The sequence below is a fragment of the Hyperolius riggenbachi genome, chromosome 7 (genome assembly GCF_040937935.1).
Source record: "Hyperolius riggenbachi isolate aHypRig1 chromosome 7, aHypRig1.pri, whole genome shotgun sequence".
Taxonomy (NCBI): domain Eukaryota; kingdom Metazoa; phylum Chordata; class Amphibia; order Anura; family Hyperoliidae; genus Hyperolius; species Hyperolius riggenbachi.
Window position 1 is genome coordinate 54,291,284 of NC_090652.1, and position 12,621 is coordinate 54,303,904.

Below are 12,621 nucleotides of genomic sequence, written 5' to 3' on the forward strand. Positions count from 1 at the left end.
AGGTTCCAGGAAAAGGGACCGGTAACGCTAACCCAGCAGCAGCAGACGTGATGGAACAGGAGGAGGGTGGCGCAGGAGGAGAAGGCCACGCTTTGAGACACAACAACCCAGGCCTTGCATGAGGACAAGAAGTGTGCGGATAGCATGCTTTGTACCGCCATGCAGTCATAAATGTAATAAAGATAAGTGGTTCAATAAACAGGGACCACGTGGCAACGCTAACCCAGCAGCAGCAGACGTGATGGAACAGGAGGAGGCGCAGGAGGAGAAGGCCACGCTTTGTGAGACACAACAACCCAGGCCTTGCATGAGGACAGTTCCATAAACAGGGACCGGCAACACTAACCCAGCAGCAGCAGCAGCAGCACACGTGATGGAGCCGGAGGAGGCGCAGGAGGAGAAGGCCACGCTTTGTGAGACACAACAACCCAGGCCTTGCATGAGGACAAGAAGCGTGCGGATAGCATGCTTTGTACCGCCATGCAGTCATAAATGTAATAAAGATAAGTGGCTCAATAAACAGGGACCGGCAACGCTAACCCAGCAGCAGCAGCAGCAGCACACGTGATGGAACAGGAGGAGGCGCAGGAGGAGAAGGCCATGCTTTGTGAGACACAACAACCCAGGCCTTGCATGAGGACAAAAAGCGTGCGGATAGCATGCTTTGTACCGCCATGCAGTCATAAATGTAATAAAGATAAGAGGTTCCATAAACAGGGACCGGCAACGCTAACCCAGCAGCAGCAGCACACGTGATGGAACAGGAGGAGGCGCAGGAGGAGAAGGCCACGCTTTGTGAGACACAACAACCCAGGCCTTGCATGAGGACAAAAAGCGTGCGGATAGCATGCTTTTTACCGCCATGCATGCAGTCATAAATGTAATAAAAATAAGAGGTTCAATAAACAGGGACCGGGCGGCAACGCTAACCCAGCAGCAGCAGCACACGTGATGGAACAGGAGCAGGCGAAGGAGGAGAAGAAGGCCATGCTTTTTGAGACACAACAACCCAGGCCTTGCATGAGGACAAAAAGCGTGCGGATATAGCAGCAATGCTTTTTGCCGCCATGCAGTCATAAATGTAATACAGATGAGAGGTTCAATAAACAGGGACCGGAAACGCTAAACCATCCCAGATGTTCATTGGTCATGTTACTTGGTTGGGGTCCTGGAGTGTTGCGTAGTCGTTTCCAATCCAGGATTGATTCATTTTAATTTGAGTCAGACGGTCTGCATTTTCTGTGGAGAGGCGGATACGCCGATCTGTGACGATGCCTCCGGCAGCACTGAAACAGCGTTCCGACATAACGCTGGCTGCCGGGAAAGCCAGCACCTCTATTGCGTACATTGCCAGTTCGTGCCAGGTGTCTAGCTTCGATACCCAATAGTTGAAGGGTGCAGATGGATTGTTCGACACAGCTACGTCATCTGACATGTAGTCCTTGACCATCTTCTCCAGGCGATCGGTGTTGGAGGTGCTGCACGCTTGCTGTTCAGTGGGCTGCTGCTGCATGGGTGTCAGCAAATTTTCCCACTCCAAGGACACTGCCGATACCATTCCCTTTTGGGCACTAGCTGCGGCTTGCGTTGTTTGCTGCCCTCCTGGTCGTCCTGGGTTTGCGGAAGTCAGTCTGTCGGCGTACAACTGGCTAGAGGAGGGGGAGGATGTCAATCTCCTCTCTAAAGTCTCCACAAGGGCCTGCTGGTATTCTTCCATTTTGACCTGTCTGACTCTTTCTTCAAGCAGTTTTGGAACATTGTGTTTGTACCGTGGATCCAGAAGGGTATAAACCCAGTAATTGGTGTTGTCCAGAATGCGCACAATGCGTGGGTCGCGTTCAATGCAGTCTAGCATGAATTGAGCCATGTGTGCCAGAGTCCTACCAGAATCCTCATCATCCTCTTGTGAGCGTTGTGATAGTTGTTGTGATGCATCATAGTCGTCACCTTCCTCCTGGTCTGCTTCTGCTGACCATTCGCGCTGAATTGTGGAAGTCCAACGTGCACCGCTCTGGCCCTCGTCAGTGGTGGCATGAAATTCCTGCTCCAACTCCAGCTGTTCCTCCTCCTCTTCTTCGTCATAGCTGCTGGGGCCAGCGTTCCCTGAGGCGGATGGCCTGATGTTGGTACCATCACGCTGATCGTTTTCTCCTTCAGATTCCCCCAGTTGCATCATGACAGCTGTTTCCTTGATTTTCAACATTGACCTCATCAGTAAACACAGCAGTGGTATGGTAATGCTGACTGAAGAGTTGTCACTGCTCACAAGCAACGTGGATTGCTCAAAATTTTGGAGGACTTGGCAGAGGTCCAACATGTTGGCCCAATCGAATCCACAGAAGCTTGGCAGCTGTCCGGATGCGCCTCGGTACTGCGCCGTCATGTACTGGACCACTGCACTCTTCTGCTCACAAAAGCGTGCTAGCATGTGCAGCGTAGAATTCCAGCGCGTAGGGACATCACACAGCAAGCGATGGTGGGGGAGATTGAAGTGCTCCTGCATCTTGGCGAGTGCCCCCGAAGCAGTACTGGAATTTCTACAATGTTTGGCCACTCGACGCACCTTCAACAGAAGATCGGCCACGCCTGGGTATGTCCTCAGGAACCGCTGAACTACTAGGTTCATCACGTGCGCCAGGCAAGGGATGTGTGTCAGCTTAGCCAACCTTAAAGCGCGAATGAGATTACTCCCATTATCACACACAACCATGCCCGGTTTCAGGTCCAGCGGTGCCAGCCACAAATCCGTCTGTTTGTCCTTTATTCCCTTCCAAATTTCCTCCCCTGTGTGCTGCTTATCCCCAAGGCAGATCAGCTTCAGCAACGCTTGCTGACGTATGCCAACAGCTGTGCTGCACTGCTTCCACGATCCTACTGCTGCTGGGTTAGCGTTTCCGGATGAGGTACAGCTTTGAGATGCGTTGGAGGAGAAGGAGTCAGAGAGGTAGGTGCTGCTGTTGTTATCCAGTGGGAGGGACGGCGGTGCAGCTGTTTGCGGCGTGGGCAACACCCGCGCCGTAGCAGGTGAGGAATCGCTGCCAGGCTCCACAAGGTTCACCCAGTGCGCGGTAAGGGAGATGTATCGACCCTGTCCGAATGCACTCGTCCAGGTGTCAGTGGTGAGGTGAACCTTGCAGGCAACGGCATTCTTCAAGCTTCGGGTTATTTTGCTGACCACGTGCTCATGCAACTCAGGCACTGCAGAGCGTGCAAAGTGGTAGCGGCTGGGAACCACGTAACGTGGGATGGCCACTGACATCATGCCCTTGAAGCTGTTTGTCTCCACCACTCGATATGGCAGCATTTCGCAGGCCAGAAGCTTGGCTATGCTGGCTGTTACTGCCACGGCCCGGGGGTCATTTGCTGGCAATTTCCTCTTGCGCTCAAACATCTCTGACACAGACAACTGAACCGTAGCGCTGCACACGGAAGGGCTGTTGGTTGTTGTGTTTGATGAACACTGGGAGACCTCAAGAGCACTACTCCGGAAAGTGACAGTGTCAGCGTCGTCTGATGTTTGTAAATGTTGTGAACCACGCAATGGCTGGGCTACTGCTGCTGCTGAGGCGGGTCTGGTGGTGAGTCTGGTGAACCCAAGGGAGGCAGTGTTGCTGGTACCCTGTCCTGCCGCGTTTGCCCACAGAGTGGGATGTTTGGATAGCATGTGGTGGCTCATGCTGGTGGTGGAGAGGTTGTTAATACTTTTCCCCCTGCTCAGGCGGGTCTTGCACACCTTGCAAATCGCCATGGTAACATCCTCAGTGCAGTCTTCAAAGAAAGCCCAGACTTTGGAGCACCTGCCTCCTTGCTGGCGATTTCTGTTTGCTCCTCTTTTGCCTCTCACTTGAACTTCCACGCTTGTGGTGCCTGAAATTGCGCGCCGCCTACCTTGTGGCACAAGGCGAACTCGTGCAGCAGTGGGTTCTTCAACAGACTCATCTGTGCTGCTGCTACGACGGCGATGTTCTCGTTCACAAACAAAATCTGGGTCTCTGTCCACATTGTCCATACCCTCCTCTTCCATCTCCTCAAACTCGTCATATGTCATTGTGGGGGGCCGCCGCCGTGGAGTAGAGCTCCCCAGAACAACCTCTGCGCAGCTCACTCCAACGTCGTCTTCCAGATCTTGTCGGCCGACCTCCTGCAATTGCAACCCCTCCTGCCCAACTTGCTCTGGGATTTGGGTTTCCGAGTCCTCCTCGGACTTGCCTTGTATTTCAGTGCGCGGTGCATTTCCCACAGTTAATGGTTGTGAATCCAGGCACAACATTTCTGGCTGTTCCTCCATTGACCTTTGAAAGGTGGAAGTTTGTTGGGCTGGGAATAGCTCCTGCGAATACCCCATTGTGTCCTGAGGTAATTCATCGGACTGGTTATCTGGCAGTTGTGTGCGTGGTGTCGCTGCCGGTTGTGTCAGCTTTGTGCCCACTGGCTCCTTGTAACTGGCTGAGGACTCGGACCTCGTGCGTGATGTGCTGGTGCTGCTTAACCCACTGCTGGACGCTTGAGAGGTCATCCAAGTAATTATCTGGTCCTGTTCTTTTGGATTGAGGGTTGTTGTCCTGGACAACATGGGCGGTATTGAGTGGGTTTTCTTGGGTGCTCCCCTGTGGCCTGTACGTGAACCGTCAGGGGAAACACCTCTTCCCTTGCCCCTTCCTCTTTCACCGGATTTCTTCCTCATTTCACTTATCCTTACAGTACACGCTGACTGGCAGCAGTACAGTGGCAGTACAGAAATGCTATACAGTACCACTATTCCCAGCAGCGACACAGAGCACAATGCTATACAGTGGCGGGTGAGCGGTGTACCACTATTCCCAGCAGCGACACAGAGCACAATGCTATACAGTGGCGGGTGAGCGGTGTACTACTGTTCCCAGGCCCAGCAGACACAGAGTGGAAGTAAACACAATGCTATATAGTCTGGCTGAGCCGTGTACACAGAGTGGCAGTACACACAATGCTATATAGTCTGGCTGAGCGGTGTACACAGAGTGGCAGTACACACAATGCTATATAGTCTGGCTGAGCGGTGTACACAGAGTGGCAGTACACACAATGCTATATAGTCTGGCTGAGCGGTGTACACAGAATGGCAGTACACACAATGCTATATAGTCAGGCTGAGCCGTGTACACAGAGTGTCAGTAAACAATGGTATATAGTCTGGCTGAGCGGTGTACACAGAGTGGCAGTAAACACAATGCTATATATATAGCGTGGCTGAGCGAGGTGCACAGTGGCAGTACACACAATGCTATATAGTCTTGCTGAGCCGTGTACACAGAGTGGCAGTAAACACAATGCTATATATAGCGTGGCTGAGCGAGGTACACAGTGGCAGTACACACAATGCTATATAGTCTGGCTGAGCCGTGTACACAGAGTGGCAGTAAACACAATGCTATATATAGCGTGGCTGAGCGAGGTGCACAGTGGCAGTACACACAATGCTATATAGTCAGGCTAAGCCGTGTACACAGAGTGTCAGAAAACACAATGCTATATATAGCGTGGCTGAGCGAGGTACACAGTGGCAGTACACACAATGCTATATAGTCTGGCTGAGCCGTGTACACAGAGTGGCAGTAAACACAATGCTATATATAGCGTGGCTGAGCGAGGTGCACAGTGGCAGTACACACAATGCTATATAGTCAGGCTAAGCCGTGTACACAGAGTGTCAGAAAACACAATGCTATATATAGCGTGGCTGAGCGAGGTACACAGTGGCAGTAAACAATGCTATATATAGTGTGGCTGAGCGAGCGGTGTACTACTGTTCCCAGCAGCGACACACAATGACTGGGAGGGACCCTGGCTAGCGTGGCTGGAGAGCAAACTACCCTGCCTGCCTACCCAAAGCTAAACCCACAGACAAATGGCGGAGATATGACGTGGTTCGGGTATTTATTTACCCGAACCACGTGACCGTTCGGCCAATCAGAGCGCGTTCGGGCCCGAACCACGTGACCCGTTCGGCCAATCACAGCGCTAGCCGAACGTTCGGGGAACGTTCGGCCATGCGCTCTTAGTTCGGCCATGTGGCCGAACGGTTTGGCCAAGCACCGTCAGGTGTTCGGTCGAACTCGAACATCACCCGAACAGGGTGATGTTCTGCAGAACCCGAACAGTGGCGAACACTGTTCGCCCAACACTACTCCTTAGCTACGCTACTGCTAGTAACTATCCATACTACACAACCTATTCATTATATCATTTTTTTTTCGCTTCAGTGTCTCTTTAAACAATTAACTGTGTAAACTGTGTAAATACATTAGCTGTAAAACATTTTTACTGCTGGCAGTGTAAGGAGAAGCTGCTTGCTTTTTTGGCAGTTGGAAACAGCTGTAAACAGCTGTTATTTCCCACAATGCAACAAGGCTCCACAGTGTGATGTCAGGACCTTGGTCCTGACATCACATTGTGGGAGGGGTTTTACCACAATATCAGCCATACAGAGCCCCTTGATAATCCGTTTGAGAAAAGGAATAGATTTCTCATGGAAAAGGGGGTATCAGCTACTGATTGGGATGAAGTTCAATTCTTGGTTACGGTTTCTCTTTAACCACTTGATGACCCACCCTTTACCCCCCCTTAAGGACCAGCGCTGTTTTTACTGATCTGTGCTGGGTGGGCTCTGCAGCCCCCAGCACAGATCAGGTAGCAGGCAGAGAGATCAGATTGCCCCCCTTTTTTCCCCCCTATGGGGATAATGTGCTGGGGGGGTCTGATCTCTTCTGCCTGCTGGGTGTTGCGGGGGGGCACCTCAAAGCCCCCCTCCGCGGCGAAATTCCCCCCTCCCTCTCCTACCTGCTGCCCCCACCCCCCCCCCCCCCCCCCGGCGATCGAGGCTGCACAGGACGCTATCCGTCCTGTGCAGCCAGTGACAGGACGTCCCCTGTCACATGGAGGCGATCCCCGGCCGCTGATTGGCCGGGGATCGCCGATCTGCCTTATGGCGCTGCTGCGCAGCAGCGCCGTACAAATGTAAACAAAGCGGATTATTTCCGCTTGTGTTTACATTTAGCCTGCGAGCCGCCATCGGCGGCCCGCAGGCTATTCACGGAGCCCCCCGCAGTGAATTGACAGGAAGCAGCCGCTCGCGCGAGCGGCTGCTTCCTGATTAATTAGCCTGCAGCTGGCGACGCAGTACTGCGTCGCTGGTCCTGCAGCTGCCACTTTGCCGACGCACGGTATAAGCGTGCGGTCGGCAAGTGGTTAACTATAGGTGGGATGTTAACCTATTTGTTTGATCTATCTTTAAAGATCTGCTTATGGGTCCTAGGAAGGGTCTCTCTGGTACTTGATCTGTAGATGTAATGAATTACGGATTTCCTCTTCTCCATACTCTGTATCATTTCCATGATGTTTTATATCTATAATTGTGTACTTTGTCTATGGAAAGCTAGTGTTTGGGGAAGATTTGTATATCATAGCCTGGCTTTGTCCCTTTTCTTTCCCTTGTAGGCTTTGACAGTTAGGAATGATATTAACTTCAGGATTTCCCTCCCTTTTTGTCTTTTTATGCACCTTTTATTTTTTATGTATGTGTATTTATGTGAGAAAATGTGCCCACCGGCAGCCACTTCCGGTTTCGGAGACAGGAGCCGACAGGCCGGGAACGCGAGTGATTCTTCGCGTTCCTGGCCACAATGGCGCCCTCTATGCTGCTAGAGCGTATAGCATATAGCAGCATAGAGGGCACAATTGTGGCCAGGAACGCGAAGAATCATTCGCGTTCCCGGCTTGTCAGCTCCTGTCGCCGAAACCGGAAGTGGCTGCCGGCGGGCCAGGAGCATCTAATGGAGTCTGCGTGGGCACAATACAGCTGCAGGGGGCTACTGGAAGCCCCAGGTGAGTAAAACTCATTTTTTTACAGAGACTTAAGTGTCCCTTTAAGTGTCTTGTCATAGCTCTCAAGAGTTGATATTTTTAGTTGTCCTAAAGAACAGATAGATTGTGACCGACCAGTTCCTGTTTTTGCAGAATTTGCAACACACCTTTGCGAGTATATACATCCTTAGCAATTTGCTTTTTTGAATCTTACACCATTCTGCACCATTGGGCTCCTGGTCTCCTTTAGTCTTTTAGATGAGCCTAGGGTTGTTACAATCACAGGAATTGACATAAGCTAGCTGTCCCACTATTGTTAATCTCGAGTAATCTGTGTGGTAGGAAATAAAACAAGCTAAATGCTGTTAAATAGGAGGTTCCTAACTGTTCTAATGCTACACAGATGTAATAAGATAGCACAAATAATGTTTCATTAGTTTGTCAAGTGCATGATAACCATATATGTCAATGATCACCATCTAAGAGCAGACAACTGAAGCCATGTATGCAGGATCACACTCATTCTTCTGCATTCTCCAGCCTAGTGGGTCCAATGAGTACAGTCTTACCTTTTTTACCAATGCAATAGTCCAAGTAGCGCTCCATCTTATACAGGGGATTCTCTGACTTGGGACAACAGTAAAAGAGGACAATGGAGGATTTGTCCACTGCAGATTTCCACTCTGAGTCTTCGATGGGACGTGAAAGGACAACATATGAGCCATCCTTGACTGTAGATCTGTTTAAATAGGCTGCCATATTGGCTGGGGTAAGGTCTTCTTCCCAAGACAGTATCAACATCCTGTAAGAGAGGGAAAAAAGGTTTAAAGTGGACCCAAATTAAAAATACAAGATTTTCAAAAATAAAATCTATTTTCTAAATTATAATAATAAATAGCAGCCTTTTTTCAGCTGCATGATGACAAATATAAAATATTTTACATTTATTGGAGGAACCCCTCCCTTCCTTTCATATTGCCAGGACAGAATCCGGCAGACTGGTGGAGTAGATGGTGTCCGGCAAAGGAGGAATTGCTAATGGCTGCCACCTGTATAACCCTAGTTCTGCAAAGAGATGGGTGAAAAGCATGCACTGAAATGCTCATAGGCTTGAAGAAGTTTTTTTTTATCTTTGTATGTCTCAGAGTGGTGTAACTAAATATTCTGAATTAAAAAATTGTTTGGTTTTGGTCCGCTTTAAGTGCATATCACAGCAGAATGATAGGAATGACCCAAATCTAGTTTTTAACATTTGACAAAGAGATAAGCAAGTTTTTTTTTTTTTGTTTTTTTTTTGAGACACAGTTAGAGCCAGTCCTACACTATAGACAGAAGAAACAAGACACCTGAAAGGAGCTGGACAGTGGACGTGATAGCTTTTGCAACTGGTGCAATGTATGTATGCAATAGATTCTGACAGCATTGTGGATGCTTAATTAGGTTAATGTGCTGGAGATTTTGGGAGTTTTGAGAGGCTTGGGAGTTTTGAGTTGTGAGAGGCTTGAGACTGTTCCCTGGCCCCATCCCAGAGGGCCAGGAGGTTTCTCTCTTATTCAAGAGCTCCCAACTCTGATTGTGTAGCCCTAAATGCATGAGGTATCATCTGGGAAGGTGCACTTGGATCTTTCAGAGTAGGGGTAATTGGAATAAATGATCAAGAGTAAGAGGTGACCAAAATTTAAACAAGTAGGATCTAAAAAATAAAAAAAATTGGGCCCAATTCTGGTAGCGTTTAGTAGATAATTACCTCATGGAATTTGGTTTACGTCATGAGGAAAATCAACTTTTGAATTCTGGTAGTTAAAGTAAAATTTTACCTCATGTAATTTCATGAAGTAATTCTTGTGGTAATTTTCGACTAAAAATGTGCGGTATTTAGTAGTAAAATACCTCACACTTGAATTCTGAAGTGAACTAAGGGGCATGCTTGCATGTCTTTTACCTCACATAATTAGACCTACCTCTACCACACAGTAAATGCAGTTCTGTGACAGATATAATTGTATCCAGTATAGCTAAAAAAAGGTATAAGCCAGTGCTGGGCGTAATGGAAAAAAACTACGCTTACGGATCATTACGCGTAATTTTACGCTATTACGCATTACGGAATTACGCTTACGACGTAGACATTCATTTACGGTACATGTCTGTAATTACGCATAGCCCTTACGCAATTACGCGTAAGAATACCGTAAGGCAGGTTGTTACGTTACTGCCTTACGCGTAAATTCCTACTAGCAATTAATGCGTAAGGTTATGCTGCCAAGCGGAAAAGTTGACGCATGGATCAATGTTAGGTAGCCACCGACTTTACAGGTTAATAGCAAAGCCCACTTAAGTGCTAAGAGCCTCAAATTTGGAGAATATATTAAGGAGATCAGAAGGAATAAGAGGAAAAAATTTTTTTTCAAAAAGACCTTATAGTTTTTGAGAAAATCGATGTTAAAGTTTCAAAGGAAAAATATATACATTTAAAAACCCGCCGACTTTAACGGTTAATAGCAAAGCCTGCTTAAAATTTAGGAACACCAAATTCACAGGGTATATTAAGGGGATCAGTGGGAATAAGAGGAGAAATTTTTTTTTCAAAAAGACCTTATAGTTTTTGAGAAAATCGATTTGTAAGTTTCAAGGGCAAAAATGTCTTTTAAATGCGGAAAATGTCAGTTTTTTTTGCACAGGTAACAATAGTGTTTTGTTTTCATAGATTCCCCCAAGTGGGAAGAGTTTTACTTACTTCGTTCTGAGTGTGGGAAATATAAAAAAAAACGACGTGGGGTCCCCCCTCCCAGACCTCTTTAACCCCTTGTCCCCAATGCAGACTGGGATAGCCAGAATGCGGAGCACCGGCCGCGTGGGGCTCCGCACCCTGACTATACCAGCCCGCATGGTCCATGGATTGGGGGGTCTCAAAAGGGGAGGGGCAGCCAAGCTTTCCCCTCCCCCTCCGAGCCCTTGTCCAATCCAAGGAAAAGGGGCTCTTCTCCACCTCCGATGGGCGGTGGAGGTGGAGGCCGCGATTTCCTGGGGGGGGGGTTCATGGTGGCATCTGCAAGTCCCCTTTAAAAAGGGGTCCCCCAGACGCCCACCCCCCCCCTCCCAGGAGAAATGAGTATATGGGTACTTGTACCTCTTACCCATTTCCTTTAGGAGTTAAAAGTAAATAAACACACAAACACTTAGAAAAAGTATTTTAATTGAACAAAAAAACATAACCACGAAAAAAGTCCTTTAATATTCTTAATTAACCATTAATACTTACCTGTCCCTTTAAAAGCCAGTTCCCACGCAATATCCTCGGAAATATACTAATCAGTTACAATGTAACAAAGTTGTTACAATGTATCAACTTTGTTACTTTGTAACTCCACCGCACCCGACGTCACTCGCCGCTCACCCGCCGGCCGCTGCATACACTAACGCTGTCCCCGCCGGCTCCCGCCGTCCACTCCGCCCACACCTGTCACCCATATACATGCTGGAACCCATGGGTGCCAGCATGTATATAGGTGACATGTGGGAGAGGCGGGGAGGGCTGCGAGAGCCGGCGGGACTTAGCGTCCTGGACACCCGACAGAGCTCTGAGCTATATAGCTCAGAGCTCTCTAAAGCATCTTTGTATTTGGGCTCCAAGGAGCCCCATTGGTCCTTAGCAGACCAATGGGGTTCCTTCAAATCAGAAGGAACCCCATTGGTCTGCTAAGGACCAATGGGGCTCCTTGGAGCCCAAATACAAAGATGCTTTAGAGAGCTCTGAGCTATATAGCTCAGAGCTCTGTAGGGTGTCCAGGACGCTAAGTCCCGCCGGCTCTCGCTGCCCTCCCCGCCTCTCCCACATGTCACCTATATACATGCTGGCACCCATGGGTTCCAGCATGTATATGGGTGACAGGTGTGGGCGGAGTGGACAGCGGGAGCCGGCGGGGACTTAGCGTTAGTGTATGCGGCGGCCGGCGGGTGAGCGGCGAGTGACGTCGGGTGCGGTGGAGTTACAAAGTAACAAAGTTGTTACATTGTAACAACTTTGTTACATTGTAACTGATTAGTATATTTCCGAGGATATTGCGTGGGAACTGGCTTTTAAAGGGACAGGTAAGTATTAATGGTTAATTAAGAATATTAAAGGACTTTTTTCGTGGTTATGTTTTTTGTTCAATTAAAATACTTTTTCTAAGTGTTTGTGTGTTTATTTACTTTTAACTCTTAAAGGAAATGGGTAAGGGGTACAAGTACCTCTATACTTATTTCTCCTGGGAGGGGGGGTGGGCATCTGGGGGACCCCTTTTTAAAGGGGACTCCCAGATGCCACCATGAACCCCCCCCCCAGGAAATCGCGGCCTCCACCTCCACCGCCCATCGGAGGTGGAGAAGAGCCCCTTGTCCTTGGATTGGACAAGGGCTCGGAGGGGGAGGGGAAAGCTTGGCTGCCCCTCCCCTTCTGAGACCCCCCAATCCATGGACCATGCGGGCTGGTATAGTCAGGGTGCGGAGCCCCACGCGGCTGGTGCTCCGCATTCTGGCTATCCCAGTCTGCATGGGGGACAAGGGGTTAAAGAGGTCTGGGAGGGGGGACCCCACGTCGTTTTTTTTTTATATTTCCCACACTCAGAACGAAGTAAGTAAAACTCTTCCCACTTGGGGGAATCTATGAAAATAAAACACTATTGTTACCTGTGCAAAAAAAACTGACATTTTCCGCATTTAAAAGACATTTTTGCCCTTGAAACTTAAAAATCGATTTTCTCAAAAACTATAAGGTGTTTTTGAAAAAAAAAAATTTCC

At 48.8% G+C, this 12,621-nt stretch overlaps 1 protein-coding gene across 4 annotated transcripts in view; it reads right to left on the bottom strand.

Moving 5' to 3' along the window:
• The window catches only part of LOC137525521 (uncharacterized), a 476,821-nt gene that overhangs the window by 422,616 nt on the left and 41,584 nt on the right, over positions 1-12,621 (bottom strand). For all 4 annotated transcript variants that reach the window (XM_068246643.1, XM_068246647.1, XM_068246645.1 and 1 more), the window contains exon 2: positions 8,409-8,641. In XM_068246643.1, coding sequence (XP_068102744.1) covers positions 8,409-8,641 — 233 coding nt within the window. The remainder of the gene's footprint in view (positions 1-8,408; positions 8,642-12,621) is intronic.